The sequence below is a fragment of the Bos taurus genome, chromosome 17 (genome assembly GCF_002263795.3).
Source record: "Bos taurus isolate L1 Dominette 01449 registration number 42190680 breed Hereford chromosome 17, ARS-UCD2.0, whole genome shotgun sequence".
Lineage (NCBI taxonomy): Eukaryota > Metazoa > Chordata > Mammalia > Artiodactyla > Bovidae > Bos > Bos taurus.
In genome coordinates this window covers 61847720-61869717 of record NC_037344.1, presented here as the reverse complement: position 1 = coordinate 61869717, position 21998 = coordinate 61847720, and the positions used below count along the sequence as shown (strand labels likewise).

Sequence of the window (21998 nt, the reverse complement as noted above, 5' to 3'; positions counted from 1 at the left end):
CTTGAAGGATAAAGAGTAGGGTGTCAAAGGTGAAGGTGGGGTACCCCAGGGCAATGGAACCACATGACCCAAGACTGTAGGAGTAAATGTGGTCAATTTATAAAATATGGGGGAAGGCAGGGCAAGTATTAATGATACAAGACTGGAAAGCTAGATGGAGCCAAGACATAGCTATGTTGAATTATTTTATTTTGTAGGAAATGGGAAGCTGTTGAAGATTTGAGCAAGGAGGTAACATAACTGTGCTTTAGGAAGATTACTCTGGCAGCCTGTGTAGGCTGTGCTATGTAGTTATTATTTAAAATAGCTGCCATTAATTCCTGTCTCAGAGATAATAAGTTATTAGGACCAAATGCTACCTAAAGCAGAGTTATAGTGGAAAATCGCTTCAAGAAATGAAACAGAGTCCTGCTGCTGCTGCTGCTGCTACTGCTAAGTCGCTTCAGCTGTGTCCAACTCTGTGAGACCCCATAGACGGTCTCCTACCAGGCTCCTCTGTCCCTGGGATTCTCCAGGCAAGAACACTGGAGTGGGTTGCCATTTCCTTCTCCAATGCATAAAAGTGAAAAGTGAAAGTAAAGTCGCTCAGTCCTGGCTGACTCTTCGCGACCTCATGGACTGCAGCCCACCAGGCTCCTCCATCCACGGGATTTTCCAGGCAAGAGTACGGAGTGGGGTGCCATTGCCTTCTCCGAACTAATTATATTACCTTGGACAAATCATTTCACTTCTTTTAGTCTTTTTTCCTAAAATAATCAATATCTCCTCTACTGTCTCATGAAGCCACTGAAAGGATGAAATGAAAATAGTATGTATGGAAACCCTTGGAAGGCTTGCTGGCCATAAGGTCTCTGTCACAAACACTCAACTTCCTTGTAGCATGAAGGCAGATACTACGTAGAGGATGGACTGGGTATGTTCCAATTAAACTTTATTTATAATGACAGCTGGATATGGCCATGGGGGCCATAGTTGGCTGACCTATGTATACAGAAGCACTGTCCAATAGGTGGAACACATATGGAATTTAATATTTTTCCAGCAGCCACACTTAAGATAAAAAGAAATTAATGAAATGAATTTTAGTATATTTTAATTTAAATAATACATTTTATTTAATCCAAAATACTATCATTTCTACATTTAATCCATTTAGATGTTATTAGGGAGATATTTCGGAGAAGGCAATGGCAACCTACTCCAGTACTCTTGCCTGGGAAATCCCATGGATGGAGGAGCCTGGTTGGCTACAGTCCATAGGGTCACAAAGAGTAGGACACGACTGAGCGACTTCACTTTCACTTTTCACTTTCATGCAATGGAGAAGGAAATGGCAACCCACTCCAGTATTCTTGCCTGGAGAATCCCAGGGACGGGAGCCTGGTGGGCTGCCATCTATGGGGTCGCAGAGTCAGAAATGACTGACGTGACTTAGCAGGAGCAGCAGGGAAATATTTTGGGCTTCCCTGGTGGCTTAGCTGTAAAGAATCCACCTGCCAATCCAAGAGACACAGGTACGATCCCTGGGTCGGGAAGATCCCCTGGAGAAGGAAATGGCAACCCACTCCAGTGTTCTTGCCTGGGAAATCAGACAGACCCTGGTGGGCTACAGTTGCTGGGGTTGCAAAGAGACAGACATGACTTAGCAACTAAACAACAGCAAAGGGAGATATTTTACAACTTTTTTGGATGAATCCTCAAAATCTGATATGTTTTTTACACCTTCAGCACATTTCACTCTGACTAGCCACATTTGCAGTGCTCAATAACCACATGTGGGCAGTAGCCACATGTACCCACTGGACAGTATAGTTCTGGAGGCTATTTAAATAAAACTGCTAAACTTTGACAATACAAGCATAAAATAACACTTTGAACCATAAAAGAAACCACAATCACATAACTGTACTCTACAGAGATGAAAACAAATTATTTTCGAGCTTAAAAAAATAATGTTCTCCTGGGATACCAACAGTTACTGGTTGAGGCCATTTGTTTAAAATGGTTCATTATTAGCAGTATAAGATACCCATATAAAGTACGTTGATTAATTTTTATTTCCATAGTTTCTGTTGACCAACATTCTCCCCAGATAAGGGGGGAAAACCCCAAAATATTTGGTTAACAAAAAATTGTTCTATTTCAAAAGAACTGCTTGTCATTTTTTAGCAAGTATTCAATTTTCTTTTTTAAAAAAGTTTCCTTTTTAATGGTACCATGTTTAGCAAATGGGCAAAAATCAGATCACCCAGGAAAATTATTATTAGCTAAAAGCTTACAGTTAGTAGGTAATGGAAAAAACTAGGAGAATAACATTTGCAACCACAGAAAACATTAAGAATTTTCCAACATGTGGTCACTTTTATTTCAAACAATTGCAAACTATGCTGGTCTTCAGTAAACCGTGACCAAAAAGGGAGAGATGCTGGCAGAAAGAGAGTCTATCTCTGAAGGGCTTTTAACCCTCACATGTTTGGTGATGCCGACAACCCTTCTCAGGTAACATTTTTAAATGCATAAAACAAAACACATGGAATTATAAAAACCAATTACAGTATACTAAAATACAGTTACCAAAATACTTTAAGAAAGTATCTGTGACATCAGAAACTTCATTATTAATTCATACATTGGAATAACAAGATCTAACAGTTGCCATAATTTCCAAGTGGTGGTGAGGCAAGCACCACCACAAGTATTGTTTAATACTTCAAGATATGTTCAGCAACCATAATAGCAATATGATTTGAAAATATTCATGACTTCTATGGACTTCCTTGGCAGGTCAGTGGTAAAGAATCTGCCTGCCAATGCAGGAGACTCAGGTTCAATCCCTGGATTGGGAAGATCCCCTGGAGAAGAAAATGGCAACCCACTCCAGTATTCTTGCCTGGAGAATTCCATGGACAGAGGAGCCTGGCGGGGTCACAGAGTCGGACACGACTGAGTGACTAAACAACAACTGGTTACAAGGTCACAGGTACTGCCAATACTAGGGTTTGTTGACTCCACTCATAACCGAAGGAAATGCTGGGGAAGTGGGTGGGAGGGAGGCTTCAGAGGAAGGGGAGATATATACACACACACACACACACATATACATATGTATATATATAGTTATAGTTATGACTGGTTCACGTTGTTGTACGGCAAAAACCAACACAACATTGTACAGCAATCATCCTCCAATTAAAAATTAAATTTAAAAATGAAGGAAATGCTGAGTTCTAGCTAAAGGTAGTAGTAAATAAAGATATAATTTTCCCCATACAAGTTCATGGGACTCCCCCCCTCCCCCATCGAATTCTATTCATGTTCAGAATCCCTTTCCCCTAAGGGAAAGCAAACTTTTATTATAAGCTCATCAAAAAAAAAAAAACTTCCTTCAAAGTTCCCCAAATGTATATTTACCTTTCTATCACATATTTTGCTCCTTTTCAGATTAAATAAACCAGTAGTTGTCTTTCAGCCACACCACAACTGGATAATCAGGAAAGAATTCATATCAAGAACTAAAGAAGGTATTTATTCTGTTAGAGGCCACTGTTTTGATAAAAATATGCTGACACAGATTCTCCTTTAACATTCTTAATGATTTTATCTCACAAGTAAGAAAAGCAAATATATCTAAAGATAGGAGGTCCAGATTTTCTATCTGTCCTATAAATAGCTATACCTTTTATATTAGACCTTGTTCATTTGAAATCAGTCATGCAAACTACAGAGCTCAAAGAAAATAAAGAAAACCCAGAAAAGGTCCATTACAAATACAAGTTGAAAGTTCATATTGATATTTTGTTGGTATAAAACCACTACTTGAACCATGAATCTGTAGTTATTAGGGTTGCTAAACCTACAATTTGCATAAAATAGTCTGCAAATACCATATCTCTTTATTGTTAATCTAAAATTGCTACACACTGTGCTCTGACCTAATAATTCAGTCAACTGCAGGTTTCAGTAGAAACACCAGGGATTCAAGTGTGTCCACTTTAAAGTGTCCCATCATGGAACATTAATTAATTATTCTACAATTGTGCTTTAATAGCACTTCATAAACTCAAAGCTCCACACAAATATTCAACATTACTGGGAGAGGAATCATATAGCACTGTATTAAATAAAAATCTCCTTCAATTATAACTGCTAATAACAATGGGTTGCAGAAACACACTTCGTTGTTGTTGGTGCTTTTCCTTTTTTAATTTTATTTTTTACTGAAGTATAGTTGATTGAAACATACTTTTAAGTTACCACAAATTAGCAATTTACCAAATTTTGTCGATAACACTCAAAAAAAAAAAAAAAAAGAAAATTACACTCCAAACATTAAAAATCTTTTGGATTTACAATAATATATATAAATGTGAATTTAAGAAGAAACTACTAAAAAGTGAGTTAATATGGCTATTTCTGGATAGCGCAATCAAAGGATATTTCTTTTCTCTCTTATACCTTTAGAACTCCCTCCAATTTCTATGACATCCATGTATTACTTATTTATAATCAAAAAAGTTTTGATAGCATAAAAATATAATGAACTTACTATCAATTATTTTCCATACAGGGTAAAAAACAGAGAATTACTCCTTACATTGGCATGTACAAGAGAAAAATTTAAGACAATCTGAGTCCAGACAGTCTGCCTAACAGCTACTCCGCACTCTACACTCACTGGGGGCCACTGCATCTCCTCCCAGGGTGGGCAGCTCCCTGGCTCTGCTGGCCTCTGGCAGCATCCCCAGACCATCAGAATACACAGCTGTTGCTCTCGCCTGCCTATATATGGACATAGTCTGTATTCACTGGATTACTGACTAACATGAGTACATGCCAGGAGGTGAAGGCAATCGAGCCACCAGAGAAGTTCTCTGAAGTGAAGTGATAACAGCTAGGCAACCTCACAGAAAATTCTGGCTTCTTTCAGCTGACTAGGATTTGGCACGCATGTGCAGGTACCCAGTTACATCTATTGGACTCATCTTTGGGAGCAAAAGCCACTGGCTTAAGCAAATGATAAATTTAAGCAAATCCATATGTTCTACGAGGGTGTGAGGAAAAGAGGCCTATCAGAAGCCCTGTTCTTTGGGTGCATGAACTGGGATAGCCACTCTGGAGAGCAACTTGGCAGTATCTATTCTAATTTAAAATGGTCACCTGTGACTCAGCAATTCTACTTCTCAGAAATTGCTCTAGAGAAATACTCCCACATGTGCACAAACAGGCATACAAGGATATCCACTGAAGGATCATTTCCGTATGTTTGTTTAAATATTTATCTGGCTGCACCAGGTCTCAGTCGTGCACTTAGGATCAGCATATGGGATTTAGTTCCCTGACCAGGGACCGAACCCAGATCCCCTAAATTGGGAGTGTGGAGTTTTAGCCACTGGACCACCAGGGAAGTCCCTGAAGGACTGTTTTAAATAGAGAAAAACTGAATTCAAACAAACAAAAAATACTCATTGTGGGAAGCCAAATAATGAACCGCCCTCAAGATGTCTGTACCCTAATCCCTCAAACCGGTGAATGTGACCTTAGAGGGCAAAAGGGATTTTGCAGATGGGATTAAATTAAGGACCCCAAGATGGGGAAATTACTCTGGATTATCTGGGTGGGCTCTAAATGTAATCACAAGGGACCTTGTAAAAGGGAAGGAGTCAGTCAGAGGAGAAGGTAGGATGACCGATCAGAGACGAGGGTGATGTACTTTCAAGTTTTGAGGAAGAAGCCACAAGCCAAGGAATACAGGCACCCACTAGAAACAGTGAAAAAGGCCCAGGAATGCATCCTCCCCTAGAAGCTCGAAAAGGAAGCAGATCTGTCAGCACCTGACTTTAACTCAAGGTGACTCATTTAGGACTTCTGATCTCCAGAAATGTAATAGGTAAGTTCATGTTGTTTTAAGCCACGAAGTCTGTAATAACGTGTTAGCATAGCAACAGGAAACTAACACATCCGTCAACAGGGGAACTGCTAAATAAACTATGGTATTTCTGGAGTCTTGTGCAGCACTTAAAAAATGTGGTAGATCTATATACATATGGAGACATAGAAAACCAAACCATTGAGTTGTTTTTTTTTTTTTTAAGAAGTGAGTTATACAAAGATATGTCTAGCATCAAATCTTTCATGCAAAAAAGAAAAATAATAAAAAAGTGTCATGTATACACACACACACACACAAACATACACATTCAACAATGGTCTTGAAAAGTATGTAAAAAAATTATCATTGTCTTAACTGAGCTGGGGAGTAGATGAAGACAGGATTAGTGATGGTAGTCAAAAGGAACTTCAGTTTCCCCTGCATTTTTTATAAGAATGTATTCATGTGCTGGTTTTTAAAAATATAATGAACACATAAAAATGCTAAAAATGCAGGATCAAAGTAATAGTTACACGATTTCTGCAGGTTTCTCTCCTTTCTAAGTAATTATGCATTTGTCTCATAGTTGATCACCTGCTGTTATTTACATTTGTCTACAACCACTGACTAAACATCTTGCAAAGCAGACTACACTCCTTGTGTTCACCCCACCACCACCATTGTTAAAAACAATCCAGAAAGAGGGGCAAAGGGGAAAGACAGCATGGGGTATATGCAGGAACTGACAGTCCCTTTATAGTGATCACCACAGGCACCTTACCAGACTTAGGAAAGAACAGGTGCGTGACAATTCACCCAGTAGCCCTGGTGGTATATTGTGATAGCCAATATGGAAGTCAAGAAGACAGATAATAATCAGAACTGATTTATTTAGCAAAAGCCTAGGCATACAATTCGAGGAAAACTGAATGAAGACTATTATCTCATCTGCCAGCCAGATTCCAAACAAACTGGGAAGGAAGAATATTCCAAAGGGATCATAAACACACCAAAAAAGCACAATACCCATTATTCACTACTAGAAAAAAAAAATGTTGATGGGATACTTTTGCTTTCATATACAACAGGCAGTTAACTCAATATACATGAAATAACTTCAGCAACATAGCACCTTCCAAAGAGAATGTATACACTGTAAGTACATAATCACATCCATTCTTATTTAATTCTTACATTAACCCTATTATTATCTCCCTAGTACAGATGACTAGGCAGTCTAACAATGGTTTTCAAGCCTCGACCCTGGGCTGGAATCAGCCAGATCTATTTCAGCCTCAGCATTACTAGTAACTGTATGACCTTCCTCAAGTGACTTCATTTCTGTGCCATGGCTTCCTTATTTGTAAAATAAATAACAATAATACCAACCTCATAAAGTTTCAGTGAGGATTAAATGAGATAGTGGGTGGGAAGTGCTTAGCACAGAGCCTGGCCTGCAATATGCTGACACTGTCGTCCTCCTGGTGGCAGAGGTGGTGACAATGATGACAGAGATGTTGCAGTGGAAGAAATCAGGGATGAGCAAAGGTAATTGAACTTGCCCAAGGTCACGCAGCTAGTAAGAGTGCAGAGCTAGAATTTCAATCCCAGTCTGACTCTCTGAATCTGATTGTAACCTCTAGGCAATACTACCTTCCAAGGTCTTCAGATACTTCATCCTAACTTCGTAGCTAGCCAGCCAGGCCTGAGAATGTTATTTTTTATTCAAGTATAGCTGATTTACAATGTTGTGCTAATTTCTGCTGCACCGCAAAGTGACTCAGTTATACACGTGTAAACATTCCTTTTTATATTCTTTCACCTGAGAACCACTGAGCCATTTGCTGAACTGAAAGAACTGTACCAAAATTCAGTGACTCTTATTCCAGTGCTCATTAAATACCTGATAATTAATTCTCTTGCTGAACAAAGGTAATTTATTCATTTACTCATTAACTCTCCCAAATCTAGAATTTGAATTTCTCTGAAAGTACATAAACACTTTCCAAAGATTTCTGACCAAAGGATAAACAGGTGGTAGTATCCTCCTAGGAGAATAGATCAACATTTATGAATTTAAATATCATCTCAAAGATTTTATTTGAGCGTAATGTAAGTATTCAAAGCCTTGTCTATTTCAGCTGACCACCTCCAAGCCCAAAATGTTCCTTCCCTTATATGACAAGACAATACCAAATCAAAGAGATATTTAGTCTTTTTCACTTCCTGCTGCTGCTGCTGCGTCGCTTCAGTCATGTCCGACTCTGTGCGACTCCATAGACGGCAGCCCACCAGCCTCCCCCGTCCCTGGGATTCTCCAGGCAAGAACACTGGAGTGGGTTGCCACTTCCTTCTACAATGCATGAAAGTGAAAAGGGAAAGTAAAGTCGCTCAGTCAGTGGCTGACTCTTAGCGACCCTATGGACTGCAGCCTTCCAGGCAAGAGTACGGGAGTGGGGTGCCATTGCCTTCTCCGTTAATAAAGTATTCTGGGCTTCCATGGGTTTTGTTTTATTGAAGTATAACTGGCATACAATAAACTACACAAATTTAAAGTGTACAATTTGAAGAGTTTTGACATATGTACACTTACAATATGAAATCATCACAATCAAAATAGGGAACATTACTATCAGCCCAAAAATTTCCTCATGGACCTTTGTAATCCCTTCTCCCAAACCTTCCTGCCTGTCTCCATCCCCAGGCAACCACTGATTTGCTTTCTGTAACTGCAGATTAGTTCACATTCCCTAGAATGTCATATACATCTTACAGTGTGCACTCTTGTAAGACTGGGTTCTTCCACTCAGCATAAATCCATGCTGTCAGTATCAACAGCTCGTTCATTTTTATTGCTGAGTAGTATTCCATTATACGGGTGTACCACATCTGCTTACCCATTCACTTGTTGATGGATGTTTTTATTATTTCCAGTTTTTGGCAATCACAAATAAAGCTGCCCTGAACATACATGTTGAAGTCTTTACATGTTGTTGGGGGTTGGGAGCGGGGAGGTGATGAAGAAAGGGGTCCTAATAAACAAACACAATGAAAAATGAGAAACACTAAGCAAAATGCTTGGGTTCAAAATTAATCTAAACTACAGAGTAAAAAATATCTTGGCTACCTTAAGCAAGTCAGTTAGTATCTCTACCAACACCCATATGTATGCTGCTTGTCCCCACTTGGAGTTTGTAAAGTAAAATGTGACAGGAGGCTGAAATCTTTTGGAACTCCCACAAAGAAACTGAGACCTGGGTTCGATCCCTGGGTTGAGAAGATCCTCTGGAGAAGGAAATGGCAACGCCCTCCAGTACCCTTGCCTGGAGAATTCCATGAATGGAGGAGCCTGGTAGGCTATAGTCCATAGGGTCGAAATGAATCAGAACTGATGCTTTTTCCTTGTAAATTCCCTTTTGTTTAGAAGGACTAATGTACTATGAAATGTAATGCAAAATATTTTGAGTTCAATAATATTTGAGTTGTCATTTTTGAGCTATTGCTTTTTTTTTTATTTCTCTTATATTTATATTTATTTCAACACTTAACAAATAACTTCCTGCATGCTTTCACTTTTTGCCAACAATATAAAATGAAATACAGATGGCTATTTTAAGGGGCTTCCCTGGTGGCTCCGTGGTAAAGAAATCACCTGTCAGTGAGGACATGGGTTTGATCCCTGGGTTGGGAAGATCCCCTGGAGGAGGGAATGGCACCCCAGGCCAGTATTCTTCCCTGGGAAATCCCATTGACAGACAAGCCTGGCGGGCTACAGTTCTTGGGGTCCCAAAAGAGTTGGACAGGACTTAGTGACTAAACAACAGCTATTTCAAAGGCCAAGAAAGAGCTTCACTCTGCATCTTTAATTCACTCAGAGTAGATTCAAAGTTCCTATCTACCAGGCCCTGCTTGATCTGCAGCCCCCACCTCCATCCAATCATTCATTCTCCTCTCCCCCGTTGCTTCCTGGGCTCAGAGATCCACACTATGGATGCTAAGGCTGCTTCCCTCTCAGTGAGCTGGCTCTTGCTGCTCTCTGTCTGGGATGTGCTTCCTCTACTAGCTATACGGTACACTCTCACTACACCAAAGCCTTTGACTGTGTGGATCACAACAAACTGTGGAAAATTCTTCAAGAGATGGGAATACCAGACCACCTTACTGTCCTCCTCAGAAATTTGTATGCAGGTCAAGAAGCAACAGTTAGAACCGGACATGGAACAGTCTGGTTTCAAACTGGGAAAGGAGTACATCAAGACTGTATATTGTCACCCTGTTTATTTAACTTATATACAAAGTACATCATGTGAAATGCTGGGCTGGATGAAGCATAAGCTGGAATCAAGACTGCTGGGAGAAATATCAATAACCTCAGATATGCAGATGATACCACCCTTATGGCAGAAAGCGAAGAGGAACTAAAGAGCCTCTTGATGAACATGAAAGAGGACAGTGAAAAAGCTGGCTTAAAACTCAACATTTACAAAATGAAGATAATGGCATCTGGTGCCATCACTTCATGGCAAATAGTGGGGAAACAATGGAAACTGTGACAGACTTTATTATCTGGGGCACCAAAATCACTGCAGATGGTGACTGCAGCCATGAAATTAAAAGACGCTTGCTCCTTGGAAGAAAATCTATGACCAACCTAGAGAGCATATTAAAAAGCAGAGACATTACTTTGCTGACAAAGGTCTGTCTGGTCAAAGCTATGGTTTTTCCAGTAGTCATGAATGGATGTTGAGAGTTGGACCATAAAGAAAGCTAAGCTCCAAAGAATTGATACTTTTGAACTGTGGTGTTGGGGAAGACTCTTGAGAGTCCCTTGGACAGCAAAATCAAACCAGTCAATCCTAAAGGAAATCAACCCTGAATATTCACTGGAAGGACTGATGCTGAAGCTGAAGCTCCAAAACTTTGGCCACCTGATGTGAAGAACTGACTTCTTAGAAAAGACCCTGATGCTGGGAAAGATAGAAGGCAGGAGGAGAAGGGGATGACAGAGGATGAGATGATTGGATGGAATCACCGACTCGATGGACATGAGTTTGAGCAAGCTCCGGGAGTTGGTGATGGACAGGGAAGCATGCCGTGCTGCAGCCCATGGGGCTGCAAAGAGTCGGACACGACTGAACAGCTGCATTAAACTGACACTCTCACTTCTTTCAGGTCTCAAATGCCATCCCAGGCTTTCCTCTCTTGCCCACTGCATGTAAAATAGAGCCCTCCCCCATCCCCATTACCCTCCATCCCTCTTACCCAGCTACACTTTTCTCCATAGCACTTATCATTTGACATAATGTATACAAGTCCTACGTTAAACAATATTTGTTACTGTCTATGCTGCGGCTACTGCTAAGTCGCTTCAGTTGTGTCCGACTCTGTGCGACCTCATAGACGGCCTCCTACCAGGCTCCTCTGTCCCCGGGATTCTCCAGGCAAGAATACTGGAGTGGGTTGCCATTTCCTTCTCCAATGCATGAAAGTGAAAAGTGTGCCTGACTCTTAGCGACCCCACGGACTGCAGCCTACCAGGCTCCTCCGTCCATGGGATTTTCCAGGCAAGAGTACTGGAGTGGGGTGCCATTGCCTTCTCCGGTTACTGTCTATATCCCCCACTAAAATAAAAGCTTTTTTAAGAACAAGGATTTTATCTACCCCTTGCTATGCTCACCTCACAACAGTAGGCTCGGCTCACCTCTAAATTCCATAAACACTTGAATGAATTTGTTGATTAAACACTATTTACTGAAAAATAAACAAACCAACAACAACAACAAAAACCCTTCTGTTTAGAATTCACAGGGAAGAAAATTTTTTTTAATTCAAATGCCCTGCTACTGCTTAAATTAAAATGCTAAGTTAATGCTGATCTACTTTTCAGGATGGGTTCTTTTTTCAGATTGACATTTAACTTTAAGCTACACTTACAGATGAAAAGAACACTGGAATTTAAAGACAGGAAAGCCAGGGTCTAGTCATTTGCCCTGCCATAACTAGCTATGTTGTTGTTGTTCAGTCGCCCAGTAGCATCCGAATCTTTGCGACCCCCTGGACCGCAGCACGCCAGACCTCCCTGTCCCTCACCATCTCCCAAAGTTTGCCCAAGTGCATGTCCATTGCATCTGTGATGCTATCCAGCCATCTCATCCTCTGACGCCCTCTTCTCCTTCTGCCCTCAATCTTTCCCGGCATCAGGGACTAGCTTGCTCCAAGCCAAAACCTTTCCTTATCTCAGATAACTTCTCTCTAAAATGAGGGGAAGGAAATTCTCTGCCCGTGTGATGGTTAGGGCTCTGTGCTCTCACTGCTGAGGGGCCTCGGTTCAATCCCTGGTCAGAGAACTAGGATCCCACAAGCCATACAGTATGTCCAAAATAAATAACATTTTTAAAAAATGAGATTGGTGTTTGACAGAAAACAACAAAATTCTGTAAAGCAATTATCCTTCAATCAAAAATAAATTTTAAAAATGAGATTGGTTTAAAAAATTTTTTTAATAATAAAATGAGAGAAACAAATATCTCTAAGGTTCCTCCTAAAATTCTGAGACTGTTACAGCTAGTGCAGTCTTATGAAAGTTGCCAATCATAAATCACTTAACTCAGTTTGAGTCTCATCTTTCTAATCCCAAATTGAAAGATTGTATATAACTATAAAATCCTGTAAAAATCGGTCATTTTTACCCAGGTGTCCACTAGAAGGTGTGGCCTGGAAGAATATATTACATAGGGGTGGCAGCATTTCAAAAGTTAGGTGTTTTGTTTTGTTTTTTATTTACCTAGCTGCTCCATGTCTTAGTTGAGGCATGTGGGAGCTAGTTCTCTGACCAAGGACTGAACCTGGGTTCCCTACATTAGGAGCGCAGAGCTCTGGCCACTGACTGCCAGGGAAGTTTCCAAAAGTTAGTTTTTAAAAAGTTAATGAACCTCTAATCTTCCTCAAAAATAAAAAGAATAAGTCACTAGAAAGGAAATAAAGATATCTGTTTATTACCCTATCTTTAACCAGTTATTGAATTTAAAATAATTACAAACATGAGCATCATACATACATGATTAGTAGCAGGTATGTTTGAGACCAAATAGAGCTGAGTTAATGTCAGGCTCTCTTTTCCAGTTATGTGATCCTGAGCAAACTGTATACCTGCTCTGCAGTTTACTTGCCTCATCTGTACACGGATACAATATTTACAACTGTTAAAACAGGTAACAATATTTAGCTACCAGGATCCTTTTTTAAAAAAGCCAAGATCCCTTTGAGAATTTAATAAATGCTTGACACATATGACATACTTAATCAACATTATTGTTATTAAATAAATAAATGTGAATACACCCACACAAAACACAAATCTAACAAAACATTCTTAGCAGCTTCTCCTGATACTATGTTGCCTGTATCACACATGGAAAGAAATGAAAAAAGTTCTGACTATAGTCAGAAGTGTTTATCATCCATACACATATTGGTTTCTGAGAGGTCAGACAACAAAAAAATGTTTAAGAGTTTTAAAAAAACTTCCAGGCCAGAGAGGTTCTTTCTTTTAAAATCATTCTTCTGTGGAAATACCTGGCAAATATTCAGTACATTTATACAGTAAACATCTTAGGAAAGCCAACTTCACGTATTTTTAATGGAGCCTACACTTTTTAATCCTAAAAATAAATAAACTACATACATATAAAAATTTTGGATCTGTGAACTTAGTCTTGAGGAACAAAGAGCTTTCCACATTTCACCTACAAGAGAGCCAATTAAATCCAAAGATTCCACCATCATAGCATAATGCCCCTTGAGCTTTCAAGCAGATAAGACACTCAGACACACCTTGCTTTTTATAGAAAAGGCCCAAATGAGACATGATAAACCTCTAATTCCATGTTAGGAATTCCCTATCAATATGCACATGCCTTTTTTTGGTAGCTAGACTGTAAAATAAGTCATTAGGAGTTCACAGTGGAAATGCTGCAACCTCAACCTCGAATCCAGACACAAAAATACAGAGGACGGTATTCCCATCTCAGACACATGCAAATGTCTCCGCCAACGGGATCCCGTCACTGCCCTTTCCAGAAACACACAGTAATGGGGTTTAATCCGTTTCTATAAATGATCGTTGTGTTGAAAGCCAAAGTGCCTGCAAAACCGCAAAACACAAAAAGATTCCTCGCATTCCGTTTATAGCCAACAGACAGGCCAGCCTCTCTGCGCCCTACCCCTGAGAGTCCTCCTTGCGACAATAAGAATTTCGTGCCACTGGATGCTTCCTACACGTCAAAATGTCATCCCGCAAAGTGGAGGTGGGGTGGGGGGGCAGTGCCTGGATCAACCGATCCTAACGCAGCTCCCACCCCGGGGCAAACACGGGAACCAAGTGAAGTCGGTGCAAAGTTCCCATCCATCCAGCATATTTGGTTTCCTTCTGCCCCCAAACCCAGCGGCACAACTGCTGAGATTTGCTTTTGCACCTGCCACGGCTTCTAAGCCTGGGCTTCTCCTCGACCCCCGAGATCATAGAAAGGCCTTGCGGCCTAAAACGTTCATGACCCTTGCGGAGAGAGCATTGAGGACCGCCGCAGCATCCCCCTTCGCTGTCCACACAGCCAGCTTGCTTCCCTGACAAAGGCCCCGTGCCAATACCCGCACGACACACAGTAGTTGCTGGAATGCCCATCACCGACTGGCAGCTGCCACTACCTTCTCCCGAGAAAAATAAACAACACACACACGCACACACACATACACACACACACACAGCACTGGGGTATAACAACATGGGGAGAGATGTAAAGCGTTAAAATTAAAAAGACCCCGCAGCTAAGCAGCCTGGGTGTGCCCTGGAAGTGCGACCGAGGGGCCCGTGGGGGAGGGGAGATAGGGCCCGGGAGGCGGCGGCTGCTCCTCTGGGGCGTGAAGGCCGGGCCGGGTGATGGTCTAATAAAGTGCTAGGAGTCGGAATGTTCAAAATGAAACCACAAATGAAACCCCGGCGGGCCTGAGGCCCCGGGTGGTCTGCAGACCAGCGGCGCGGCCCGCACCTGCCTGCCCAGCGCCCACCCACACACACACCTGCCAGGGCAGCCTTCTGGGGCCCTCGGGGTCCGGGGTGAAGCGGAAAGAAGGCCCGACCCCAGGGGTGCGGGCCGGGTGGGCTAATCTGATGGTGGAGGCCAGGGGGCAGCCTCGCTCACCTCTAAGTCGGTGTCGGCGGCCTCCGGGGCCCCGAGGATCTCGCTGGGCAGCTCGGCCAGGTCGGTGACCCGGATCAGCCCGTCGTGCAGGAAGATGGTCTCCTCCTTCACCGAGAGCCACTGCGCGGAGTCCGCGGCCGCAGCCGCCGCAGCCGCCGCGGCCGCCGACGAGCCCATGGCCCCGGCTGAGGGGTTGGCTGTGAGGAGCAGCCGCTCGGCTCTGCGAGATGCGAGCAAGAGCCGCCGAGTTCACCAGTCCATGGCAGCAGCCGCCGCGCCCGCCTGCAGCGCCCCGCTCGCCGCCTAGACCGTGCAGCTCCGCCCTAGGAGGTCCGAGCTGCCATCCTCCCACCCCTGGCCCCGGAGACCCCGGCCCCGCCGCCGCCGCCGCCCTGAGGAACAGGATCCGCCTCTGCCGCTCGGCAGCCAACTGTCAGTGAGGCGCCATGTTGGGGGCGGGGCTCCCAGCATGCCCCGCGGAGCGGACAATACCGGCTCCGCCCACTCATCTGGCCCCGCCCACCTACCGAAGGCCCGGCGACAGCCAGGTTGGCTGGAGCTCCGCCTAGCCTTTTTCTGCATCTTGCCCTCAGAGTGACCTCCCACGTCCTTACACTTCCAGGGCGCCCTACGTCTGCATTACTCCAGGAGAAGAGGGCAGCCTTCCTCTACTCTCCTCCCCTCTGCTCATGTGTGTACCCCTCTCTCTCTGGCCCGAGTCCCACCGTGGGCACCTGGGCAGACACGTGGAAGTTCACGGGCTGCTTGCACGTTTAAATAAGATATATGCAAAAATATGGCTCACAGTAGGTGCTGCAGTTTGTTCATAAGCACTTGGTCGAAACGCACAGTAGGTGCTACATATTCACTACAAATTCTTGTACCCAATAAGCACTCAAAACCTGGTGAAAATAAAGCACCGGTCACAATGTCTGGTGTCTGGCCCTTAATAAATGCTCCAAGAGGGAGTTAAAATTATTCTTATATTCCATCACTATTCAACACTGATTGACATACACCTTAAAAATATGCCAGCCATCCCACTTTTATTAAAAGAAGAAAGGAAAGAACTATGTGTTTAGAGAAAAATGTGTGGGAGACTATGTACTAAACTGTTAATATGAATTGCCACACAGAGCAGAACTAGCCTGGAATGGCTGAAGTAAGATGATCTTTGTATTGCTTTTATACTTCAAAAAAAAAAGCAGTCTTTGGTATCAAAGGACTTGAATGCATATGTCCACCAAAATACTTGCACAGGCCTAGATGTCCATCCATACATGAATGGATAAAGAAGTTGTGGTACATATATGCAATGGAATATTACTCAGCCCATAAAAAGGAATGCATTTGAGTCAGTTATAATGAGGTGGATGAACCTAGAGCCTATTACACACAGTGAAGTAAGTCAGAAAAACAAGGACTGTGTGTTAACCATATATGTGAAATCTAGAAAAATGGTACTGATGAACCTATTTGAAGGGCAGCAGTGGAGACACAGACATAGAGAACAACCTGTGGACACAGTGGCGGGAGGAGGGGATGGGACAAACTGAGAAAGTAGCACTGAAACGTATGCATTACCATATGTAAAATTAGATAGCCAGTGGAAACTTGCTGTATGAGGCAGGGAGCCCAAATCAGCTGCTCTGTGACAGTCTAGAAGGGTGGGATGTAGAAGGGAGAGTCAAGAGGGAGGCTAAATATGTATACCTATCACTGATTCATGTTGGTGTATGGCAGAAACCAATATAACATTGTAAAGCAATTATCCTCCAATTAAAATAAATTTAAAATTTAAAAAATCTGCATAGGGAAGTTTATAGCAGCTTTATTCATAATTGCCAAACCAAGATGCCCTTCAGGAAGTGAATGGATAGATAAACTGTGGTACATCTGGACAATGGAATATTATTCAGCACAAAGAAGAAATGACTACCAAACCATGAGAAGACAATACACTGTATTATTCCAACTATATCATATTTTGGAAAAGACTAAACTATGGAGATGATAAAAAGATCACTGGTAGCTAGTGGATGCAGAAAGGGAGGGATGCAGAAAGGCAGAGCACAGAAATTTTCAGGGCAATGAATAGTACTCTGTATAATACAATAATGATGTATACATGAAATTATACATTTTTTCAAAATCATAGAATATACTACACCAAGAGGGAGCCACAATGTCAAATATGGACTTTAGGCATTATGATGTGTCAGTTCGGTTCATCAGTTGTGACAAATGTATCACATGGTGGGGCATGTGAAAATGGGAGAGATTATGCATGCATTGGAGCAGGGAGTATGTCTGATATTTCTGCATCCTCAGTTTTTTTTGTGAACCTAAAACTGCTCTAAAAAATAAAAGTTTTCATAAAGAACGAACGAATGAGAGCATTAAAGAGCAAACTTTTTGATCCAGCAATTCAACTTTGAGGAAGTTGTCTGAAGGAAATTATCAGACTCACAGTCCAGGTTGAACACACAGGGATGTGCAGCTCAGTATTGTTTATAAGAGGAAAAATTATAGTCAGATTAAATACCCAACAGTGTGGGACTGGTTAACTATTATAATGGTATATCTGAAACATGGAATATTATGATGCCATTCAGAATAATGCTTATGAAGAATATTAATACAAGTGAATGTTGATGATGTATTGGTAAATGGAAAAAATCAGGCTAAAGTAGTAAAGAAATTTTGAAATTTAATTGTGCTTGCTGTAAGACTGCATTTTTAAAATTACATGCATGCATGACTGTAGATGTAAAGACAGGGAAAGTATCATGTCTGACAATATTTTGGTAAATTTCAGCAATGCATTTACAGGAGATGCACTACATTTACAGCAGTGCATTGACTGGGAGATGAGTGGTTTGTGCTTTGCAATGTTTTCCAAATTTTCTTTCTCAAGCTTGCATTACTTTTGATAAAAGCAAAAAACAAAATCTATTGAACATCTAGGAATGGAGGTACCTCCACTCATATTTCTATCATACTATCCTTCTGAGTATTCTTACATTTTACAAGGAACTGAAGCTCAGAATTAAGTGACTTGCACCCACCTAGAATTTGGCAGAATTGAGATTTGAACCCCTGACTGGCTCCATTCTCTTCTGCCTCCCTCCCAAATAAGCAATTCATATGCATTGCACTGTAACAATCTCATGTGCCTTTCAACGATTGTTAATTTCATTTTCAGGATATTTATCCCACATGCACGTGTTAAGCTCCTAGCAAGTATCAAATCCTGGGAGGTATACAGAATGGAGATATTATTACCCCCATTTTCGGCTAGGAAACCAAGGCTCAGTTGGATGCTTTAATCAATATCTCACAGACAGCAAACACCAAATCTCAGATGCGAACCTAGTTTGAGTCTATAATCCCAGCTTTGTTTTTTAAAAACGTTTTCTTTTGTATTGGTGTATAGCCAATTAAGAATGTTGTGATAGTTTCAGGTGAACAGCAAAGGGACTCAACCATACATATACCAAACTCCCCTCCCATCCAGGCTGCCACATAACATTGAGCAGAGTTCCTAGTGCTATGTAGTAGGTTCTTGTTGGTTATCCATTTTAAATACAGCAATGTGTACATGTTCATCCCAAACTCCCCAACCATCCCTTCAACCCAGCAACCATAAGTTCATTCTCTAAGTCTGTGAGTCTCTTTCTGTTTTGCTAGTAATTTCATTTGTATCATTTCTTTTTAGATTCCACATATAAGGGATGTCATATAGTATTCCACCTTCTCTGTCTGACTTACTTCATTCGGTATGACAACCTCTGGGTCTATCCATGTTGCTGCAAATGGCATTATTTCATTCTTTTTAATGGCTGAGTAATATTCCATTGTATATATATGTACCACATCTTCTTCATCCATTCCTCTGTCAAAGGTCATTTCAATTGTGTCTGGCATCACAATTTTTGAACACTCAGGTTTTGGAATCTAAATAGCCTTGTGTGACTCAATGGAGAAGGCAATGGCACCCCACTCCAGTACTCTTGCCTGAAAAATCCCATGGACGGAGGAGCCTGGTAGGCTGCAGTCCATGGGGTTGTGAAGAGTCAGACATGACTCAGCGACTTCACTTTCACTTTTCACTTTCATGCATTGGAGAAGGAAATGGCAACACACTCCAGTGTTCTTGCCTGGAGAATCCCGGGGACGGGGGAGCCTGGTGGGCTGCCGTCTATGGGGTTGCACAGAGTCGGACACGACTGAAGTGACTTAGCAGCAGCAGTGTGGCTCAAAATAATTCTCCTCCTCATATTGTTTATATTTCAAGATAAGGAGTCAAGATGCCCAGGAATTACAGATCTTTCTTGACCTATGATGGGGTTATGTCCTGATAAACCCATTGTAAGTTGAAAATATAAAAAATAGAAGGCCTCACTGAACTTCATAGCTTAGCTTGCACTACCTTAAAGGTGCTCAGAATGCTTACATTAGTCTATAGTTGAGCAAAATCAACTATATCCATTTTCCACCACTGTAAAGTTGAAAAATCTGTAAGTCGAACTGTCCTAGGTTGGGGACAGTCCGTATTGCCCTTCACTTCAATGAATGAAAACATATCCACAGCTGAAAGTCTTTAGACTGCATAATGAATAGTTATTTAATATTTTAGCAACAGTAATTAATTAGTCACTGGATTGCATGGCTGCCACCATACCATGAAGAGGCAGCTGATGAATTAATATTTATAGAAGCCCTATGGAAAAAGAGACCATTTACTGGAAATCTCTAGAACAGATTATCAAGATGAAAAAAGTCTTTGCTCAAAAGAATTTTATGCTAGAAGCCTGGATACAGAGAATCCAAATTTAGTTAAGATCACACATACACACACACACACACACAGACACACCATGCATACAGGAAACAGCCATTCATGGAATCATATAGAAAGGAAAGGTTTATGATTTATGACTTATTTTCTTTGGAATTGTCCTCTCCACTCTTCTGTTTGAGAATGGGTACTTGGGATAGGAAAAGGATAAGGAGAAGGTGTTGTCTGGACAACCCTCTGTTGGAAGCAAAGAAGCATGAGCAAGGAGGAAGAAAAGCCATGAGTAGATTGCACTTCAGTTTCCCCTGGGAGGCATCTCCCCAGGAGAGAGAGAGCTTGTTGGTAGAGACTGTCTCCCCGCTGCCCCAGCTGCTGACGTGGTGTTCACTGGCTTTGGCTAGAGCTGGGGCCCCTCTGGGATTTTGCAATAGCTCTCCCTTCTGCTGGCTTTCCTGCACTAGCTGACTGTTTAAAATTGAGTCTGTAATCCTTACCGGGCCCACAAAAATGCAACTGCAGGGTGGAGATAAGTGGTCCTTGATAAGTCTTAATAGAGCTTGAAATAGCTTTAAACAAAGCAGCCATGTTAATTTTTAAGGCCTTTCAAAACACCAAGGGAAAAATACATGCCTACATCTGCTACAGAAATATACGCACACACATCGACAGAATATGTGGGGGAGATTGATTATTTCCATCTCACTAATCACAGTCTCAAAGAGGAAACACACACACCTACTCAAAATCTTTTTTCCAAATGATATGGTTGGCCCTGTTTTCTTCTTTTTTTTTTTTTTTGTAATTTATTTTAAGGAAAATTCCTTCAGCTCATAGGAGGGTCTATGAGGCATCGGAGAAAAGAATTTGAAAGAAAAAGATATTTGAAAATCAGAGGGAGAAATTCTCCTTCGAGCTCCCTTAATTACGGTTACCAAGGGAAGAGCCTCCAAGCTGATGAAAAGCATCAAGAAGTGCAATTGTCATTGGAGGAATCCGGCACCTTGGAGTTCCAAAAGATGCCACGTCCTCTCTCGCCCCCTTGTGGATACCAGAGGCCTTATTCAATAGGGAGGGGATATGTGTACACATATAGCTGATTCACGTTGTTATACAGCAGAAAGCAACACAACATTGTAAAAAATTATCCCCCAATTTTAAAAAGCTAGTTCCCACAAAGGAAAAGCGGGCAAAAGGCACAGTCCTAGAGTTTTCAAAAGAAAAAAAGCAAACACTCTTATCTTTTCATTCATTCCGTATTCTGATGCTGGCAAAGTATTAGGTTGGCACTCCTCCCCTCTAGGAGAAAAGCATCTTTCCTTGCTCCAGCTTAGAATGGGAAAATGACTTGAAACAAGTAATTCCAAAGGGGATGAGAAGGCCAGGGACCTGATCTGAGAAATGAGGACGGTTCCCCTAAAGGTTTTTTTTTTATTTTTTTTGTCCAGGGTGTTTTTGCTCAAGTTTTGTGTGTGTATGTTTTTGAGATATAATTGACATAAGTTTGGGCTTCTTTGCTGGCTCAGATGGTAAAGAATCTGCCTGCAATATGGGAGACTTGAGTTCGATCCTTGGGTTGGGAAGATCCCCTGGAGGAGGGCATGGCAATAATCTTGCCCGGAAAATCCCATAGATGGAGGAGCCTGGTGGGCCACAGCTCATGGGGCCACAAAGTCAGACACAACTGAGCAACTAAGCACAGCACCCAGTTGTGTAAGTTTAAGGTGTACAGCATAATGATTTGACTTACATCATGAAGTGATTATCACAATGATGAATGAACATCCATTCATCCCATATACAAACAAATGAAAAAATAAGTTTTTTCCTTGTGAAGAGAACTCTTAGGATTTACTCTCCTTAGGCCAGAGCCAATCTTGATCGAAGAGTTACCCTGGCTTCTTCCCGGTTCTTAGCCCTTGTACCGGTGTTCCTGCTCTGGGTCTTTGCACATGGTAGTCCCTGGCCTAGATTGTACTTCCCACCTGTTTCACTTGACACACTCCTATTCATCCTTCAGGTCTCAGCTACCTCTAAGAGAAATTCCTTGGCTCCCCAAACATGACAAGTCCTCCTGTTTCTCAATCTCTTTGCACAGTATACTTTCTCAGTAGTACCTATTTTGTGCTAAGCC

At 41.7% G+C, this 21998-nt stretch overlaps 1 protein-coding gene across 6 annotated transcripts in view; it reads right to left on the bottom strand.

Moving 5' to 3' along the window:
- The window catches only part of HECTD4 (HECT domain E3 ubiquitin protein ligase 4), a 170620-nt gene extending 155083 nt beyond the window's left edge, over positions 1 to 15537 (bottom strand). For all 6 annotated transcript variants that reach the window (XM_024977763.2, XM_015475527.3, XM_010814059.4 and 3 more), the window contains exon 1: positions 15067 to 15537. In XM_024977763.2, coding sequence (XP_024833531.1) covers positions 15067 to 15243 — 177 coding nt within the window. In that variant the 5' untranslated portion in view covers positions 15244 to 15537. The remainder of the gene's footprint in view (positions 1 to 15066) is intronic.
- Between the last annotated feature and the right edge of the window lie 6461 nt (positions 15538 to 21998).